Source organism: Sinocyclocheilus anshuiensis, unplaced genomic scaffold (genome assembly GCF_001515605.1).
Source record: "Sinocyclocheilus anshuiensis isolate Anshui unplaced genomic scaffold, SAMN03320099.WGS_v1.1 scaffold163, whole genome shotgun sequence".
Taxonomy (NCBI): Eukaryota; Metazoa; Chordata; class Actinopteri; order Cypriniformes; family Cyprinidae; genus Sinocyclocheilus; species Sinocyclocheilus anshuiensis.
In genome coordinates, this window is record NW_015548223.1 from 1,468,528 (window position 1) to 1,484,204 (window position 15,677).

General features: G+C 36.6%; 2 protein-coding genes across 2 annotated transcripts in view; one reads left to right on the plus strand and one right to left on the minus strand.

Moving 5' to 3' along the window:
- LOC107654303 (pre-B-cell leukemia transcription factor 3-like) overlaps positions 1-5,091 on the minus strand; it is a 53,543-nt gene extending 48,452 nt beyond the window's left edge. Inside the window, exons 1-2 of the mRNA XM_016441327.1 lie at positions 4,494-5,091; positions 3,196-3,269 (exon numbers count right to left, since the gene is read on the minus strand). Of these exons, the coding sequence (XP_016296813.1) occupies positions 3,196-3,269; positions 4,494-4,669 (250 nt within the window). The 5' untranslated portion in view covers positions 4,670-5,091. The remainder of the gene's footprint in view (positions 1-3,195; positions 3,270-4,493) is intronic.
- Positions 5,092-8,744: 3,653 nt separating this feature from the next.
- The window catches only part of LOC107654292 (target of rapamycin complex 2 subunit MAPKAP1-like), a 46,606-nt gene continuing 39,673 nt past the window's right edge, over positions 8,745-15,677 (plus strand). The window contains exon 1 of the mRNA XM_016441317.1: positions 8,745-9,182. Coding sequence (XP_016296803.1) covers positions 8,909-9,182 — 274 coding nt within the window. The 5' untranslated portion in view covers positions 8,745-8,908. The remainder of the gene's footprint in view (positions 9,183-15,677) is intronic.

Sequence of the window (15,677 nt, forward strand, 5' to 3'; positions counted from 1 at the left end):
TCATGGTAACACACATGAAACTGAAATAATGCAATAAACATTCATTTAACAACATTAGGTGTAACACACAACGCTAATATACAAAACTGATAAGAAAAAAAACGATTTTTTTCTATATATAATTCTGGGAATGTCAATTTACGGTTATTCACTGTAAATTATACGGTCTTTTTCACTTCCAAATACGGTATACTACCGTAAAATTAATGTCCAATACATGTAATGTCGAATACAGTTTTTCACCGTATATAGTAGGGGAATTTACCGTTAACCATTTAACAGGTTTTTACTGTAGCATTTTTACAGTCTTTTACCGTTAAATTCACGGTCATTTTTTACAGTGTGGATCTAATGCATTTCTTTTTGTTTTGCTTGTAAAGTTTTTTGCTATTTTTCTTCATAAAAGACAACGTGCACACTCAAAATGCACTAACATTAGCTGAATGCTTTTGGCTCCACTACTCACCAAGCGCAGTAAACATTTGCTCAAGAAACGTACATTGTGCTTTTAGTTCTACACCGACATAGAAGTACATAAGCAGGGAAGGAACGCCGGGGATTTAAATCAATTATGCTCCATTCTCATGTCCATTTTCCAGGCCACTGATCCATGCCGCCCGTCTCTGACAGTCCTCTACAGCCTACAGGGTAAGCAAGCTGAACGCAAGCCGCCTGGGCAGAGAGAGTGTAATGATCCACCCACCACAGTCAAGCGCATCTTAACCACTGTGCAGCCCAGTTAATTGCACAACTTGCTGCTATAGTAAAAACGAACACGAACAGCAGCAAATGCACACGGAATGTGTACTATATGGGTAAACAGATGGATATTTCAGATGCATGTCTGCAATTATATTTAGGTCACTTTTTAGACGTTCATAGTTTTCTAATACCTTGAAACACACTTCATAATTCCAGTATATTATAAATATTAAAATGGTGATCATGTAACAAGATCACAAGATGTTAATTGATGGACTGGTGTGGTGTGGATTACTTGTGGATTATTGTGATGTTTTTATCAGCTGTTCGGACTCTCGTTCTGACGGCACCCATTCACTGCAGAGCATCCATTGCTGAGCAATTGATGCAATGCTACATTTCTCCAAATTTGATGAAGAAACAAACTCATCTACATCTTGGATGGCCTGAAAGTGAATACATTTTCAGCGAATTTTCATTTGCTTCACTGTTCCTTTCAAAAAATGCAGAGTTCTTGTTGCAACTACTGCTTTAGCGTTCAATAAACCTGTAACTATTATTTTAAAGGGTCATATGATGCGATTTCAATTTTTCCTTTCTCTTTGGAGTGTTACAAGCTCTTGATGTCGTGAAGGCGCTGTGTTTCGTTGTGAAAACAAAACTAGTTTGTTTGGCCTTCCAAAAGAGGACGATATCTGCTTTGTCATGCCTTAAAACCACTTTCTGTATGAATATGATCTCTCTTGGTAACACAACAGCATCAATATTTATGTTGATATTTATTTAACTTCTGTTATATTTTATAGTCTCTTCTAATTAAATGTTATTGTCCTAATAGATATATAATATTCAGCCTGATTGATTTCACTCATTAGCTCTGTAAGATTGCGTCAATGCTTAAATGCCCCCAGCAGACTTCAGAAGTGCTTACTTAATATAAAGCACGTCTGTAAATCAACCAAATGAATCAAATGCAATTGCTTTGCTGTATTTAAAGCTGACAATTGATTTTGCAGAATGAGAGACGCATATTTACAAATATGCATGCAATGTATTCAGCATGCTGAGTTGTAAAGGGGAGTTACTTGCTACCATGGCAATGTTTGAATGTTTACTGCACTGGCACTAGAGTGCACTGTCATGATGTAATGTAATGTTTTATACTACATTTACACAACCACTTGCTCCACAGAGCCAATGAATTTCCATGACTTTTCAAGACATTTGATTAATTACAAAGCAATAGTTTAATTAGAAAGCAATGTCAAGCCAATGAAATATTATCAAGCTGAGCATACATGTGTGTGTATATATATATATATATATATATATATATATATATATATACACTCTATCTATCTGACTTTTCCATGACTGATTTTACTTATTTGACCTTTCCAGGCCTGACATTTTCTGACATAAGCTGCACAATTCAGCATAAATTGATGACTTACAATAGAGATCATGATTCTGAACAAAAATATTTATTTCAGATTTACAAACATGATCATTAGGCTACTAAATAAAATAAGGTGTAATTTAGTTCTGACTAAATGTTGTTGTTTTTTGTTCCAGCCTAAAAAAAAAACAATAATTGTAAAATTCATTAAAATAATTAAAATTGTACATCAAATATTTAGCTTAAATCATTTTAAGGTTCACATAAAGAAAAACCATCACTTTTCACTAAGGGAAAAAATGACTGAAAGATTACTAATGTGTAATATTTATTTTAAAGTTTTTACATACAAATATTTATTAATTTGAATGAATTCATTTCTAAACAAATAAGTTTAAGATAAAGATGTTTTTTTAAATAATATAGCTAAATCGTTGTCATTTATAAATAAGAAGGGTTTGAATTGAGATTGCATCTCAGTTACACAATTCAATTACACATCTGCAAAAATAATTACAGCACAACGTATGCAAATGTATGTGTTTTTCTCTCAAAGCATGTTGACAACTTCCAAAAAAAAAAAAACTATACCAAAATACCTGACATGTCTCTTTAAAATCAGGTGATTTTTTTTTATTTAATATAATAATCATATCTCTGTATAATCTGATATTCTCATAACAGCATGTTGGCCTAAATATTGTGAAATGTCTTGTATATTCAATTCTGATGGCTGCAGCATATACTGAGATGCACATTTCTGAACTTCTGTGTTTCTGCTATGCTTACATCAATAAGTGGCTGAACACTGCATAGAGTGCTCTGTTAATCACACTGCATATTTGCTGAGAAGTACTAAAGTTATCAACCACACCTTTACAAAATACGTCATCAGAAAACACCACAAACAGCTCATTCACACTTTGGTAAGGAAGCATCTGTCAGTGTAAAACACACTATTGTCTGTAATAAACGTGAGCTTCTGCAGGACTGCTGGTGGCTATTGTGAATGCAACAGCGGGCTGTATTGAAGAGCATCATCCGTGCAGGTGTATTATGGCAGCGTATTGTGTGGGGCATAAAGGAGCACTTACCTGTTTTCTCTTTGATTTCACAGAGCACGCTGAACAGAGCCGGTTTCATTCTGTGACAGTTCAGCCCATGCTTTCTTTCAAGAAAAAACAGGAAGGATACAGAATAACTGATCATTCATACACACCATTAACACAGTGTTTTGCATTCAAAGTTCCTCTGCTGTGCTACTAAATGTATCATCTTGATTCCCCTTGATTGCACCTCACAGCACCATGCAAGATCAACCAGTGTTTCTCGTTAGGAAACCAACGTCATGTTTCATGTGCATTTATAGAGTACTTTTCTTTTATTGTTTTAATGGCATATGTTTATATAAAACCATATCGTTATGGTTAAAACAACACCAATGTGGTAAATGTATTATGGTGCATAGTGTCTTGATTTATACAAAAGTGGTAGTCTGCAACAAATGACACTATATAGGCCAAAAAATATTTTCTACATTGTTAATAATAATTAAACACCAACTGTTGGGACAACATACAACACATGACATAACTGAATTAATAATGCAAATAATGTTTAATAATAATAAAGCAAATAATGTTTTTGTTTGTTCTAAATAAACACTGACTATTTTTCAGATCAGGGTATGCTTTATAATTTAACATTTCTGTAGGCCATATTTTATATACTTTTTAAAATATTTAAAATATATTTATAAGTATTTATTTTTTAAATATTTTTGTAATATTATTTAATATATTATAATATTATATTTTATTTCAAATATTTTTGCATGTTACCTTTTATATCTTTTTTTGCTGTTTCATGTATTGTTCATTTGTTTGGTTTATTTAAAAATATTTTTAAAATATTTTATTTGTATTTTTAAATATGTTTGTAATATTTAATATTATATATTCATATTATATTATTTTATTTTTTTCATATTTTGCAATATTATTTTATTATTATTATTACAATATTATAATTTATTTTTAAAATATTGTTGCATGTTACCTTTTACATTTTTGCATTTTACCGAGTTTTTTTTTTTTTTTTCATAATTGTGTTGCTGTTCACATTTCCCTGAAAAGCCTATAATAAGCTGTTTAATGTTACATTGTGACAACGTGCCCCGATATCGGATGTGTGGCGTGTTAAATTAATATTATATTTTTTTCCTGGACAGCAAATGTGCAAGTGCTAAATAGTTTTTTTTTTTTTGTCAAGGCTGTAGAAATGGACGTTTAAAACCACACTGATAAATATTTGCCGGAGTAAATACACCTTATTGTTATTAATAAATTGCACTAACATGGACAGCAATGTAAAGAGTCATTGTAACACTAACTTAGCCTGAGCCTCGTCCAGGCTCTGGTCGGTGATGGTCATGATCTGATGCAGAATGTCTCCGATGTCCTGCTTGTTTCTCGCGTCGGTTCCGTCATGAGGCACCGGTAAAGCCACCGGGTGTCCGGTGAGGGTCACGCCGCCCAGGGTCTGCATCAGATGACTCTGCTCCTCCATCCTCTGACTCAAAGAGCTCTGACTTTTTAAAAATCCGCTTAAGAGAGATTTTGATGCCGTCCTGAATCAGTGCAATGAAAATGACGGATGCGCAAGAGTCCCGAGTGCGCGAAAACAAAAAAGTGCTTTAATAAAACGATCCACTGATTTCCAGAATCAGCAACAGTCTAGTGCACTTTGATGCTGTTACTGTTCATCATTTACCTCGTTGCAATGTTTTTTTCACACTGTTAAACCATGCAGTCCAGTGGAAGCTTCTGCAAAACTTCAGAAAATCCCCCTCTATTTGATTTCCATCCTTGAGTAGAAAATCAATTAGGGATAAAAATGGGATGCATATAAGCTGCTATAAACCACTGGCTTTCCAGTGTTCTTTCTTCCTGTTGGTGAGCTGTGGAATAACACGGACAGGTTGTTAAACGCACATCGCTCTTCTGGATGATCTACAGCAGATGTAATGGGTTGTGAGAATATCCGTGTGGATTCCTGTGTGCGTCTCGAGCACAGCAGCTCCTCCTGTGTTGCACAACAGTGTGCAGACAGTCGGCTCCGCCCACCTGGGGTCTGCAAATGTGCATCTGTGCTCACAATTACATACATATAGGTCCAGAGTCTGGACGAGGCTCAGGCAAAGTTTTACAATGACATTGCTGTCCATGTCAATACATTTTATTAATAACAATTTATTAACACACAGATTCGCACGTCACATTTTTACCTCCGGCGAATATTTATCAATGTGGTTTTAAAAGTCCATCTATCTATACGGTCTTGAATACAAAAAAAAGAAGCTAATTAGCACTTGAACATTGCACTGTTGCTGTCCAGGAAAAAAAAAAAGATACAATTCGTTTAACACGCCACACATCCTATAGCGAGGTATGTTTGTCAAACCATATGGGGTAAGTTGTCACACTGTCATTAAACAGCCTATTACAGTTTTTCTCAATTGCCTTGGCTCAATTCTCGAATGAAACTTTTTTTTCCCGAAACAATAAGTTCAGATCTCTGAACAATTAGCTTCTTGTTCACATCAGATTGGAATTTCTTGTTTCGAAAAATGTGCCAAAGCAATTGAGAAAAACTGTAAAAGTGTAGAAAATATTCTATAGCCTATACAGTGTCATTTGTAACAGACTACCACTTGTTGTGTGTCAAAAAAATGGATGGATGGATGGATAGATATATAGACAGACAGACAGGTAGATAGATAGATAGATAGATAGACAGACAGACAGGTAGGTAGATAGATAGATAGATACAATCCTCATCCACAATTTAAGGTCTGCGTCAGCCATCAGGCAGCCTTATCAGTGGTGCACGAGATGCGATGACGATGAATGTGTCATTGATTGCATTTTAATGTTTTTGTTAGCCTATCCAGTTGAACCCACTAGATGCGACGCTGCTACGTTGTTCATTCAGTATATTGCAGAAAACGAGAGCATCAGTGTGGAGAAGATGTTGTTTACGTCAAAACTGAAACCAAGCCGTTCAAAATTCGAATTTAGTTTTTCAGTCATTTTGACAGCCCTAGTAAGCAATCATTGTTGATAAATCCCACATGTGCGTAAGTAACACGTTCATGGTCATTTGCATTTGGAAACGCCTTTAATGAACAATATATGGTGACAACACCTCCCTTTATAAATCACATGAATGTATGTGTCCTCCCCGAAATCATGGCAAAGAAAGCGGTACCGACTGAGAAGCCATTCTGTGCTCTCACTCTCAGCGCGGTCTTTGAACACGCGTTCTCTGCGGAGCGCATTGTTTGCCAAGTCTTCCAATAACGCAAGATAAGCCATTGTACTGAGACAAACATTTGTCACAGCTGTCTTTTATAGGGTTTGACACCAATTACGCAACTTGTCTGTTTAAAACCAGACAAATTATAAATTGAGTGTTTTATAATTAATGGAAACACAGGACATATGTGGATTGCTTAATGCATACGGTGACACTCTTAAATGCTTTTTATATGTAGTGTCGCTATTCTACCACTAGATTCTCTGCGTAAGCATGCTCAGAGGTGTGCTTATATTTACACACATTTCTACGTATAAGTACAAGTTGGTAGATCCCACACTTTGCGTGAAACTGTTCTTACGCACTTATTACGCACACATCTGTGCGTATGCACTGTTGATAAATGAGGCCACAGGGATTTTTGTAAAGTTTCCGGAAATTTACTGGAAATTTTCCACCCCTTTGCAACCCACTCCAAATTGGTCTATAATGCAATGCAATACAATAATGATTGAGAGATGAACAGATCAACATTCTTCTAAAGCCTGAAGATCATTGATACTCACATTTTGACTTTTGACTAAAAGTGATGTAAGGATAATCAAGTAAACCTAAGTTGCTTCAGTCCAGGAAGTGTTCATCTTGAAATACTAACAATATAAAAGTTATTCTTGCATTAACTTTATAAAGATCAGTAAAGATTTCACAGCAAAAAAAACCGTTAAGAACGAGATGAAGGTGGATGTTTTTACAACTATGCTAAAAGACCTTTGACTTACTAAAAAATGTAAACTATCAATCAGACGACAGAAGGCATGTAGTAGATTGTGAACAGCAGAATTTTCAGCAAAGTTTTGATCATGTAGAAATTTGCATATCAAGTATGATACAGTAGGCTTTATAGGGTTAATGTATTACGCAAGTCATTGTATGATATTTGTGGCTTAATGCTTAAACATCTGGTCTGTGTTACCCTGTAGGCAGGCATCCATGTCCCACCATGGAGAGGAGAAAATAACCCCAAAAAGAAGGAAAAGAAGACGCTGCATTGCTGAGGAATCTTCAGCCTCTAACTCCGACTGAGGGTTGGCACATCCGGACGGAGAACCGGAGAGCGACAGAGGGGCGAGGGGCTGGTGCTTAGAATGGCTTTCCTCGACAACCCCGCCATCATCCTGGCCCACATCCGGCAGTCGCACGTGACCAGCGATGACACCGGGATGTGTGAGATGGTCCTGATCGACCACGACGTGGATTTGGAGAAGTGCCAATTGTCTGCGGCGTCCGCTGGTGGAGGCTCGTCCGGGGGATCGTATGGAGACGGCAGCAGTGGAGGAGACGGCCAGAACTGCGATCTCTCTCAGTCTGTCGACATCACCTCCAGCTGGGACTTCGGCATCCGACGGCGCTCCAACACAGGCAAGTAGCTGTCTGACTCTCAGACTTTCTGCTTTCGGAGACCTGAAACTAGCTTAATGATGTGGTTGGTACAGGTAAAGATGAAACGCCCAAAACCTTCTCACACTTGGTTTTAAGATTGTTAGATGAGATGAGAAAAGCAAATATTGCCCAGTTATTTTTACATTTGCGCAATTTCCAACATTTTTGTGTGATTACTGCATTTGGCTAGATTTGTAACGAGAACCGTTTATAAACCTGTTGTCACAGAAACTTGGAAGGCTTCCCTGCAGTTTTTCACCAAAGTAAAAGTTCAAGGTTTAACTCTTTCGAGTATTAATTAATCACTGCCCAATAGAGTGGGGGAACTATGACGTCAGAATCCGGAAGAGTAATTCACCACGGGTTTTTGCAACCCACTCCAAATTGGTCTATAATGCAATGCAATACAATAATGATTGAGAGATGAACAGATCAACATTCTTCTAAAGCCTGAAGATCATTGATACTCACATTTTGACTTTTGACTAAAAGTGATGTAAGGATAATCAAGTAAACCTAAGTTGCTTCAGTCCAGGAAGTGTTCATCTTGAAATACTAACAATATAAAAGTTATTCTTGCATTAACTTTATAAAGATCAGTAAAGATTTCACAGCAAAAAAAACCGTTAAGAACGAGATGAAGGTGGATGTTTTTACAACTATGCTAAAAGACCTTTGACTTACTAAAAAATGTAAACTATCAATCAGACGACAGAAGGCATGTAGTAGATTGTGAACAGCAGAATTTTCAGCAAAGTTTTGATCATGTAGAAATTTGCATATCAAGTATGATACAGTAGGCTTTATAGGGTTAATGTATTACGCAAGTCATTGTATGATATTTGTGGCTTAATGCTTAAACATCTGGTCTGTGTTACCCTGTAGGCAGGCATCCATGTCCCACCATGGAGAGGAGAAAATAACCCCAAAAAGAAGGAAAAGAAGACGCTGCATTGCTGAGGAATCTTCAGCCTCTAACTCCGACTGAGGGTTGGCACATCCGGACGGAGAACCGGAGAGCGACAGAGGGGCGAGGGGCTGGTGCTTAGAATGGCTTTCCTCGACAACCCCGCCATCATCCTGGCCCACATCCGGCAGTCGCACGTGACCAGCGATGACACCGGGATGTGTGAGATGGTCCTGATCGACCACGACGTGGATTTGGAGAAGTGCCAATTGTCTGCGGCGTCCGCTGGTGGAGGCTCGTCCGGGGGATCGTATGGAGACGGCAGCAGTGGAGGAGACGGCCAGAACTGCGATCTCTCTCAGTCTGTCGACATCACCTCCAGCTGGGACTTCGGCATCCGACGGCGCTCCAACACAGGCAAGTAGCTGTCTGACTCTCAGACTTTCTGCTTTCGGAGACCTGAAACTAGCTTAATGATGTGGTTGGTACAGGTAAAGATGAAACGCCCAAAACCTTCTCACACTTGGTTTTAAGATTGTTAGATGAGATGAGAAAAGCAAATATTGCCCAGTTATTTTTACATTTGCGCAATTTCCAACATTTTTGTGTGATTACTGCATTTGGCTAGATTTGTAACGAGAACCGTTTATAAACCTGTTGTCACAGAAACTTGGAAGGCTTCCCTGCAGTTTTTCACCAAAGTAAAAGTTCAAGGTTTAACTCTTTCGAGTATTAATTAATCACTGCCCAATAGAGTGGGGGAACTATGACGTCAGAATCCTGAAGAGTAATTCACCACGTGTTCCTTCGAGATTTTCCTATGGGGTTTTATAATGGGGGTTTTCAATTAATGAGTAAAATAAAGCTTGTAGTAAACATACCTTGACAATACTTTTATGTTTTGTTCTACAATGTAAACTGCACACACTCACAGCCCAAATGTTCTTATCTAGTTACTTATTAAAAATATACGTTTTCAAAAATGAACATAACTCTTTCAAAATTTGTGTTTTGGGTATGGATGTGTGTAATTTACATTGTAGAACAAAACGTAAAAGCATCGTCAAGTTATGTTTACAAGCTTTATTTTACTCATTAATTGAAAAACCCAATTATAAAACCCCATAGGAAAATCTCGAAGGAACCCGTCGTGAATTACTCTTCCGGATTCTGACGTCATAGTTCCCCCACTCTATTTTATTCCCTTAATGTTGTGGCAATTTTTCCATGTGTTATCAAAAATGGTATTGATTATCTATATTATTCAAGGCATTGTATTAAAGTTAGAAATTCCAGTATCGTGTCACTCAGACCAACTTAAAGGAATAGTTCAGCCAAAAATGAACATTTGCTGAAAACTTGCTTACCCTCGGGCCATTCAAAACGCAGATGAGTTTATTCATTCATGGGAACAGATTTGGAGAAATTTAGCATTACATCTCTTGCTCACCAATGGATCCTCTGCAGTGAATGGGTGCCGTCAGAATGAGAGTCCAAACAGCTGATAAAAACATCACAATAATCCACACCACTCCAGTCCATCAGTTAACATCTTGAGAAGTGAAAAGCTGTGTGTTTATAAGAAACAAATCCATCATTAAGATGTTTTTAACTTCAAACCGTTGCTTCCAGCTATAATAAGATAAAATAAATATAAGGATAAAATAAAAATCCATAAACTGCTTCCAGTAAAAAAAAGTCATATTGTGTGAATCAGTAGAAAAATATTCACAGATCAAGCATCGTTTCAAGCAAAAAATAGTTCAAAACAGCTCTAAACAAATATGTGGGTGGATTTTGATGTGAGAGGACAACAGGAAATGGACCTTTTCACCGGAGGAAGCGTTATTGTGGATAATGAGCTATTATGGCCAGAAGTGATGGTTTAAAGTTAAATTATCTTACTGATGGATTTGTTTCTTACAAACATGCAGCTTTTGGCTTCACAAGACATTAACTGATGGACTGGAGTGGTGTGGATTATTGTGATGTTTTTATCAGCTGTTTGGACTCTCATTATTATTATTGATCTAAAACATTTGTTCACTTAGCAAAATATGGCATTAGAGGAAGTTCTGTGTATTTTTATTTCTGAACTCATTTAATGACAGGCTGCTGAGGGCCCTAAATGCAATTGATTTGCAATTGAAAAAAACTGCTTCCTAAATAGAGATCATTCAGAAAACCTGAAAGAATTGTTAATGCAATCCTTAAGGAGCCAGTATCTTTAAGTGGAATCTGAATCAGAGCCAGAATCGTTCATTTCCTTACTATTCCCATCCCTGCTGCTTACTGATTATCAATAGGCTGAAACCTTGGAGCAAAACAAAGCAGAAAGTTAGGCTGGACTTAAACACTATGGCCTGGTTTCACAGACGGAGTTTAGGTTAAGCCAGGATTAGGCCATAGTTCAGTTAGGACATTTAAGTAGCCTAGCTTTTATAAATGTGCCTTAGATAAAAACACTACTGATGTGCATTTTGAGACAAATCAATGGCGCTGACAGATTTTAAGATCAGTCAGTGCAAGTTTCCTTCAGTTAAAACAGCCCAGACGTATATTTTACTCTGGGATTAGGCTTAAGCCTTGTCTGTGAAACCGGGGGTAAATCCTTTTGCTGTTTTGTCTTTCCCTGAAAGCTTTCCTGTTAATGCAGCCACGTTAGTCTTTACTGTACCAACCACTCAGAATAAGCAGGAAAAATAATCTGTACTGGGGCTAAATAAATGTTTACATAAATGAAAAGGAAATTTCACAATGCATTTTGATCTCAATAGGTACCATTTGAAATGAATTGTTTCTTTGGGGGAGTTTGTTATTTTATTATCTGATTTTTCCTTTTCTGTGATCAAGGGTTAATCTGATTGTGCTTGTTGGCTGGGAATGGCAACTGACTGAAACTGATTTGTACTCTTAGACGATCTTGCCCTTGCAAACCTGTTTCCAGTGCTAAAATAGTTTCTTGTGAAATTGGATCTTTTGGAATCAGTTGTAAGCTTATCTGATGATTTTTTTTTTTTTAAACAAATTATACATTAAGTCAAGTCTTTCAGTATTAATCCTGTTTTAAATCATCAGTACGAACACAGTTTTTAGTGTTTTGATATTAGACTACAGGGCTCGCAAAATCGCTAGCCCGACGTCCCGGGGCTATTGTGTTTTCCAGTCGGGCTACCAAAATGTAGGCCTATCACTGCCCTGCCCGACGGGCTATCTTGAATAGTGATATAAAATCCCGTCCTTGATTAGCGTTGTTCACTCGCTTGTAGGGGTGAAACGGATCATAGTTTATCATTTACACGTGTTTCTAAGTCTTACCAATTTAAACATTCAAGTGTTTTAAACCATTCATGCGCATGAAGAATTCAGTTCGGTGCTCGCCAGTGTTGCCAAGTCCGTGATTTTCCCGTGGAATTGGGCTACTTTAACACTGCTGCCGCGGGTTGATTTTCATGTCCGTGGGTTTAAGTGACCCCAATAACTTGATATTTAGTCCCTAAAATGCGAATTTTACCAGGGGAACCCCACCAAAAACAAAAAAAGCGATTTTTTACCGGGGGATCCCCCTCGAAATGCAATTGGGCTAGTTTTGAGTAGCAGTTGGGCAGGTTTTGTTGTGAAAACCTGGCAACCCTGGTCCTCGCGCGCACATGCTCAAAGCGCGCACATACAGAGCGGCGTTTCAGGCAGAGCAACAACACCGAATTGATTCCTCTTTCGCTTGAACAGACACACACGCAAAATTATCTCAAAATAACTACCTCGGCAAGTATTTTCATGTCTTAACTGAACGTAAACAGTAGAGAAAGAAATCGCACGTGCATCTTTATATTGGATCCGTGCACTCGGTCTTAAAGGGGGAGCAGCCTTGCTGTTTAAGCACCACCTGCTGTCAGAGAGTGACATTTGCGTCTCATTCAGCCCGTCTGCTGTTTTTGTTTCTTTCCGATTTTGTATGTAGTATCACAAAGCTAAAGTCAAACCATTTTGTTTTTGTTTCAAATTTCAACATTTTACAATCTAAATAACATGTATGCAGTATCTTTGTTTGGATCGTGATTAAAATACACAGGCAAAACCTTAGTTTACTTGCATGGAGAAATTTCTTTTATTTGTATTATTTATTTATTTGATTTGGGATTTGTTTTAAAATTTCAAGTTGGTATATTGCTTGACATTTTCAATTTCACAAAGTAATGTGCAGCCTTTTGGTCTGAGAAATAACAAAAGGACACCTTTTTTCAAATCTGTCTTGAATCTCATTTTGTTAAAGAAATTGTGAGAAAATTGCATTGTGAAATCAGTGAGTTGAGTGAATCGTGAGTTGAGTGAATCGTTACATCCCTATATGCTACTAGTTTTTGCTGTGATATCGAAGTAGTAAATTGTTCTTTAAATAATAAGTGTTACTTAAATAATAAAGAATCATATTTTTTTTTGAGCATCTGAAAAATGATCCGATCTGTGACTCAAAATGTGATATGATAATGTAATATAATCCGAACCGTGAGATTTGTGATCTGCAAAATGAATTTAATTTTCAACACCCCTACTCTATTGACTTGTTATTTGAAGAAAAAATACAATATCTTTTATTTGGGCTAGTTAAATTCATTTTTGGGCTACCAAAATCTGAAGAATGCCTGCCCAAAGGGCTACCAGGGATTTTGAAATTGTGCAAGCCCTGGACGATTAGAGAGAATATCTCAACAAAATGTGTCAATGTTTTGCTGTAGATACCAGCAATGTTTTATACTGAAATGTTTTTGAGTGACCCTCTAATTAAATTCAAAGAGTAATTTCACAAAAAACAAAACCTTTTCACATGGAAAACAGTCAGTTTCCCACATTACAGGTGAGTTATGCCTATTATATTTTGCTTTGGATATGATATGACAATGCAGAATTAGGCACAATTATGTGAGACTCTTATTATGTTATGCTTGTTCAAACGGTTTTCGGCCAGTGTAAGGACTGATATACTGATGCCTGGTTATGTTGAGGTTTGTTCCTGGAGTCATTCAGTTTCAGTCAGGCTTTTGTCATGGCAGCTGTTGAAATGCGCATTAATCCTTGGCTAGGGATTGAGAATCACTAGCACTCTAGCTTTGTAACGTTGGTGAAATGGATGTGGCTTAGCTCTGGTTTTGGGATGCTTTTGTCGGGGAGGGGGATCTTGGAAATATTTCTCTATGAACCATCTGAACAACTTGTGCCCAGGACGACAAGACCGTTTTGTGAGACCTGAGCCTGCTGGTAAGCAAGTGTTCAGGACAGGAAACAGTGCTGAAAATATCAATATGAATCTGATGAATCTAATCTTTGGATCAAATTCAGTTTGAATTGAATTAATTGAATTAATTAAATTTTTAATGGGGTTGAAATCCAACTAGGTCCTGCAGACCATTAGAAACACTGATTGAATAAAAAATAAAAAGAAACAAAAGCTGTCACTGGGCCAGTACCCTTTCAAAAGGTACTAATATGCAGGAGTGCACATACGTTTTTCAGCCTGGTTCTCATAAGAGAACCTGGAGATTTGGTTTGGTCCTCACACTGCACATAGTGTAAATGAATTTTTATTTACATTTTATTTTATTTTATATTTTATAGTAAGCATAAAAATAAAGATTTTAAAGATGAATTTTCATTATTTTCAAACTTAAAATCAGCAGGCTTTTATTTTTGCGGGTTGCCGGCAAGTTAGTATATGCGCTTCCGGGTTTAGCACATCAGTAAATGAAATGTCACAGTTTTGCATTGTGCTTTGAAAATGGCAGCGGGTAGCCTAGATTTATTTATCTATTCAGTTTGAATAGAAATCTTATACAGTATTACAGTTTGTCGATCTAAAATGGTAATTGTGCATTAACGGCTGTCAACCATGTCGGTATGCGTACCATTTATGTGCGCACCCCTGCTAATATGTACATTTTGGGTACTAATAGGTATCTTTAAGGTAGTAATATGCACCCTTTAGGGGAAAAAATAATAAAATAACATTTAGAAAATTTAATAAAATGTAAAATATACAGTCAAACCAAAAATTATTCAGACACCAGATATAATTTTTGATATTTTTCTACTAGTGGGTGCAGGACACTATAGTTCATTTTTTACTTTTATTTAACATGATTTTTCTATTTAAAATCACTTTAGTAAATTATATTTGATGCAGCCACCAAAATGGGACGTCTTGTCTCGTATAATATAAATAAAAATAAATAAATAAACAAAATTCTGTCTATTAATTTCATGTCTAGTATAATAACAGTGTTCAATATTGTAAATCTTCAAAGCTCCTGTCAGGCAGGCTACAGTCTAACGTACACATTGTGACGTGGAAAAGATACTTAATGTATGTTCTTGCTTTACTGTTCAAGCAATAATTCCCAGTATTCAAGACGACAATATAATTTCCTTCAGATGTCTAATGTTGCATTATAAATTTCAGTGTGACACATTTAAAAATGCATAAAGTGTTTGCCTTCACATATTTTCTGATAGAGTGTATTGCATGGTTTATGGTCACTTATATATTTGTGCATCTGTAATTGTGCTGTTTTTCCACTGTGGGAAAAAAAATAACCTTTATGTGGAACGTCCCAGACCACTCAGGTTGAAGTTCCAGAATCAACAAAACACTTTTGACTTGAGTATTAGAGATGTAGAGCAAAAATCCTTAAAGAGAAACTTTCGGTAAAATTGCTAAAAAAAAATTGGGACCAAAAATTATTCAGACACTTTGACCTTGACCATGTTTTGCTTAAGTGTTATCTGACATTATCAAGATGAATTTTTTCTGACACAGTTTAACTCTGAGTTCTTATCATGTTTTATTACCATTTTTTAAACTATAGCGAATAAACTGTGATAATGTGAGAAATGTTGAAGGTGTCTGAATAAATTATG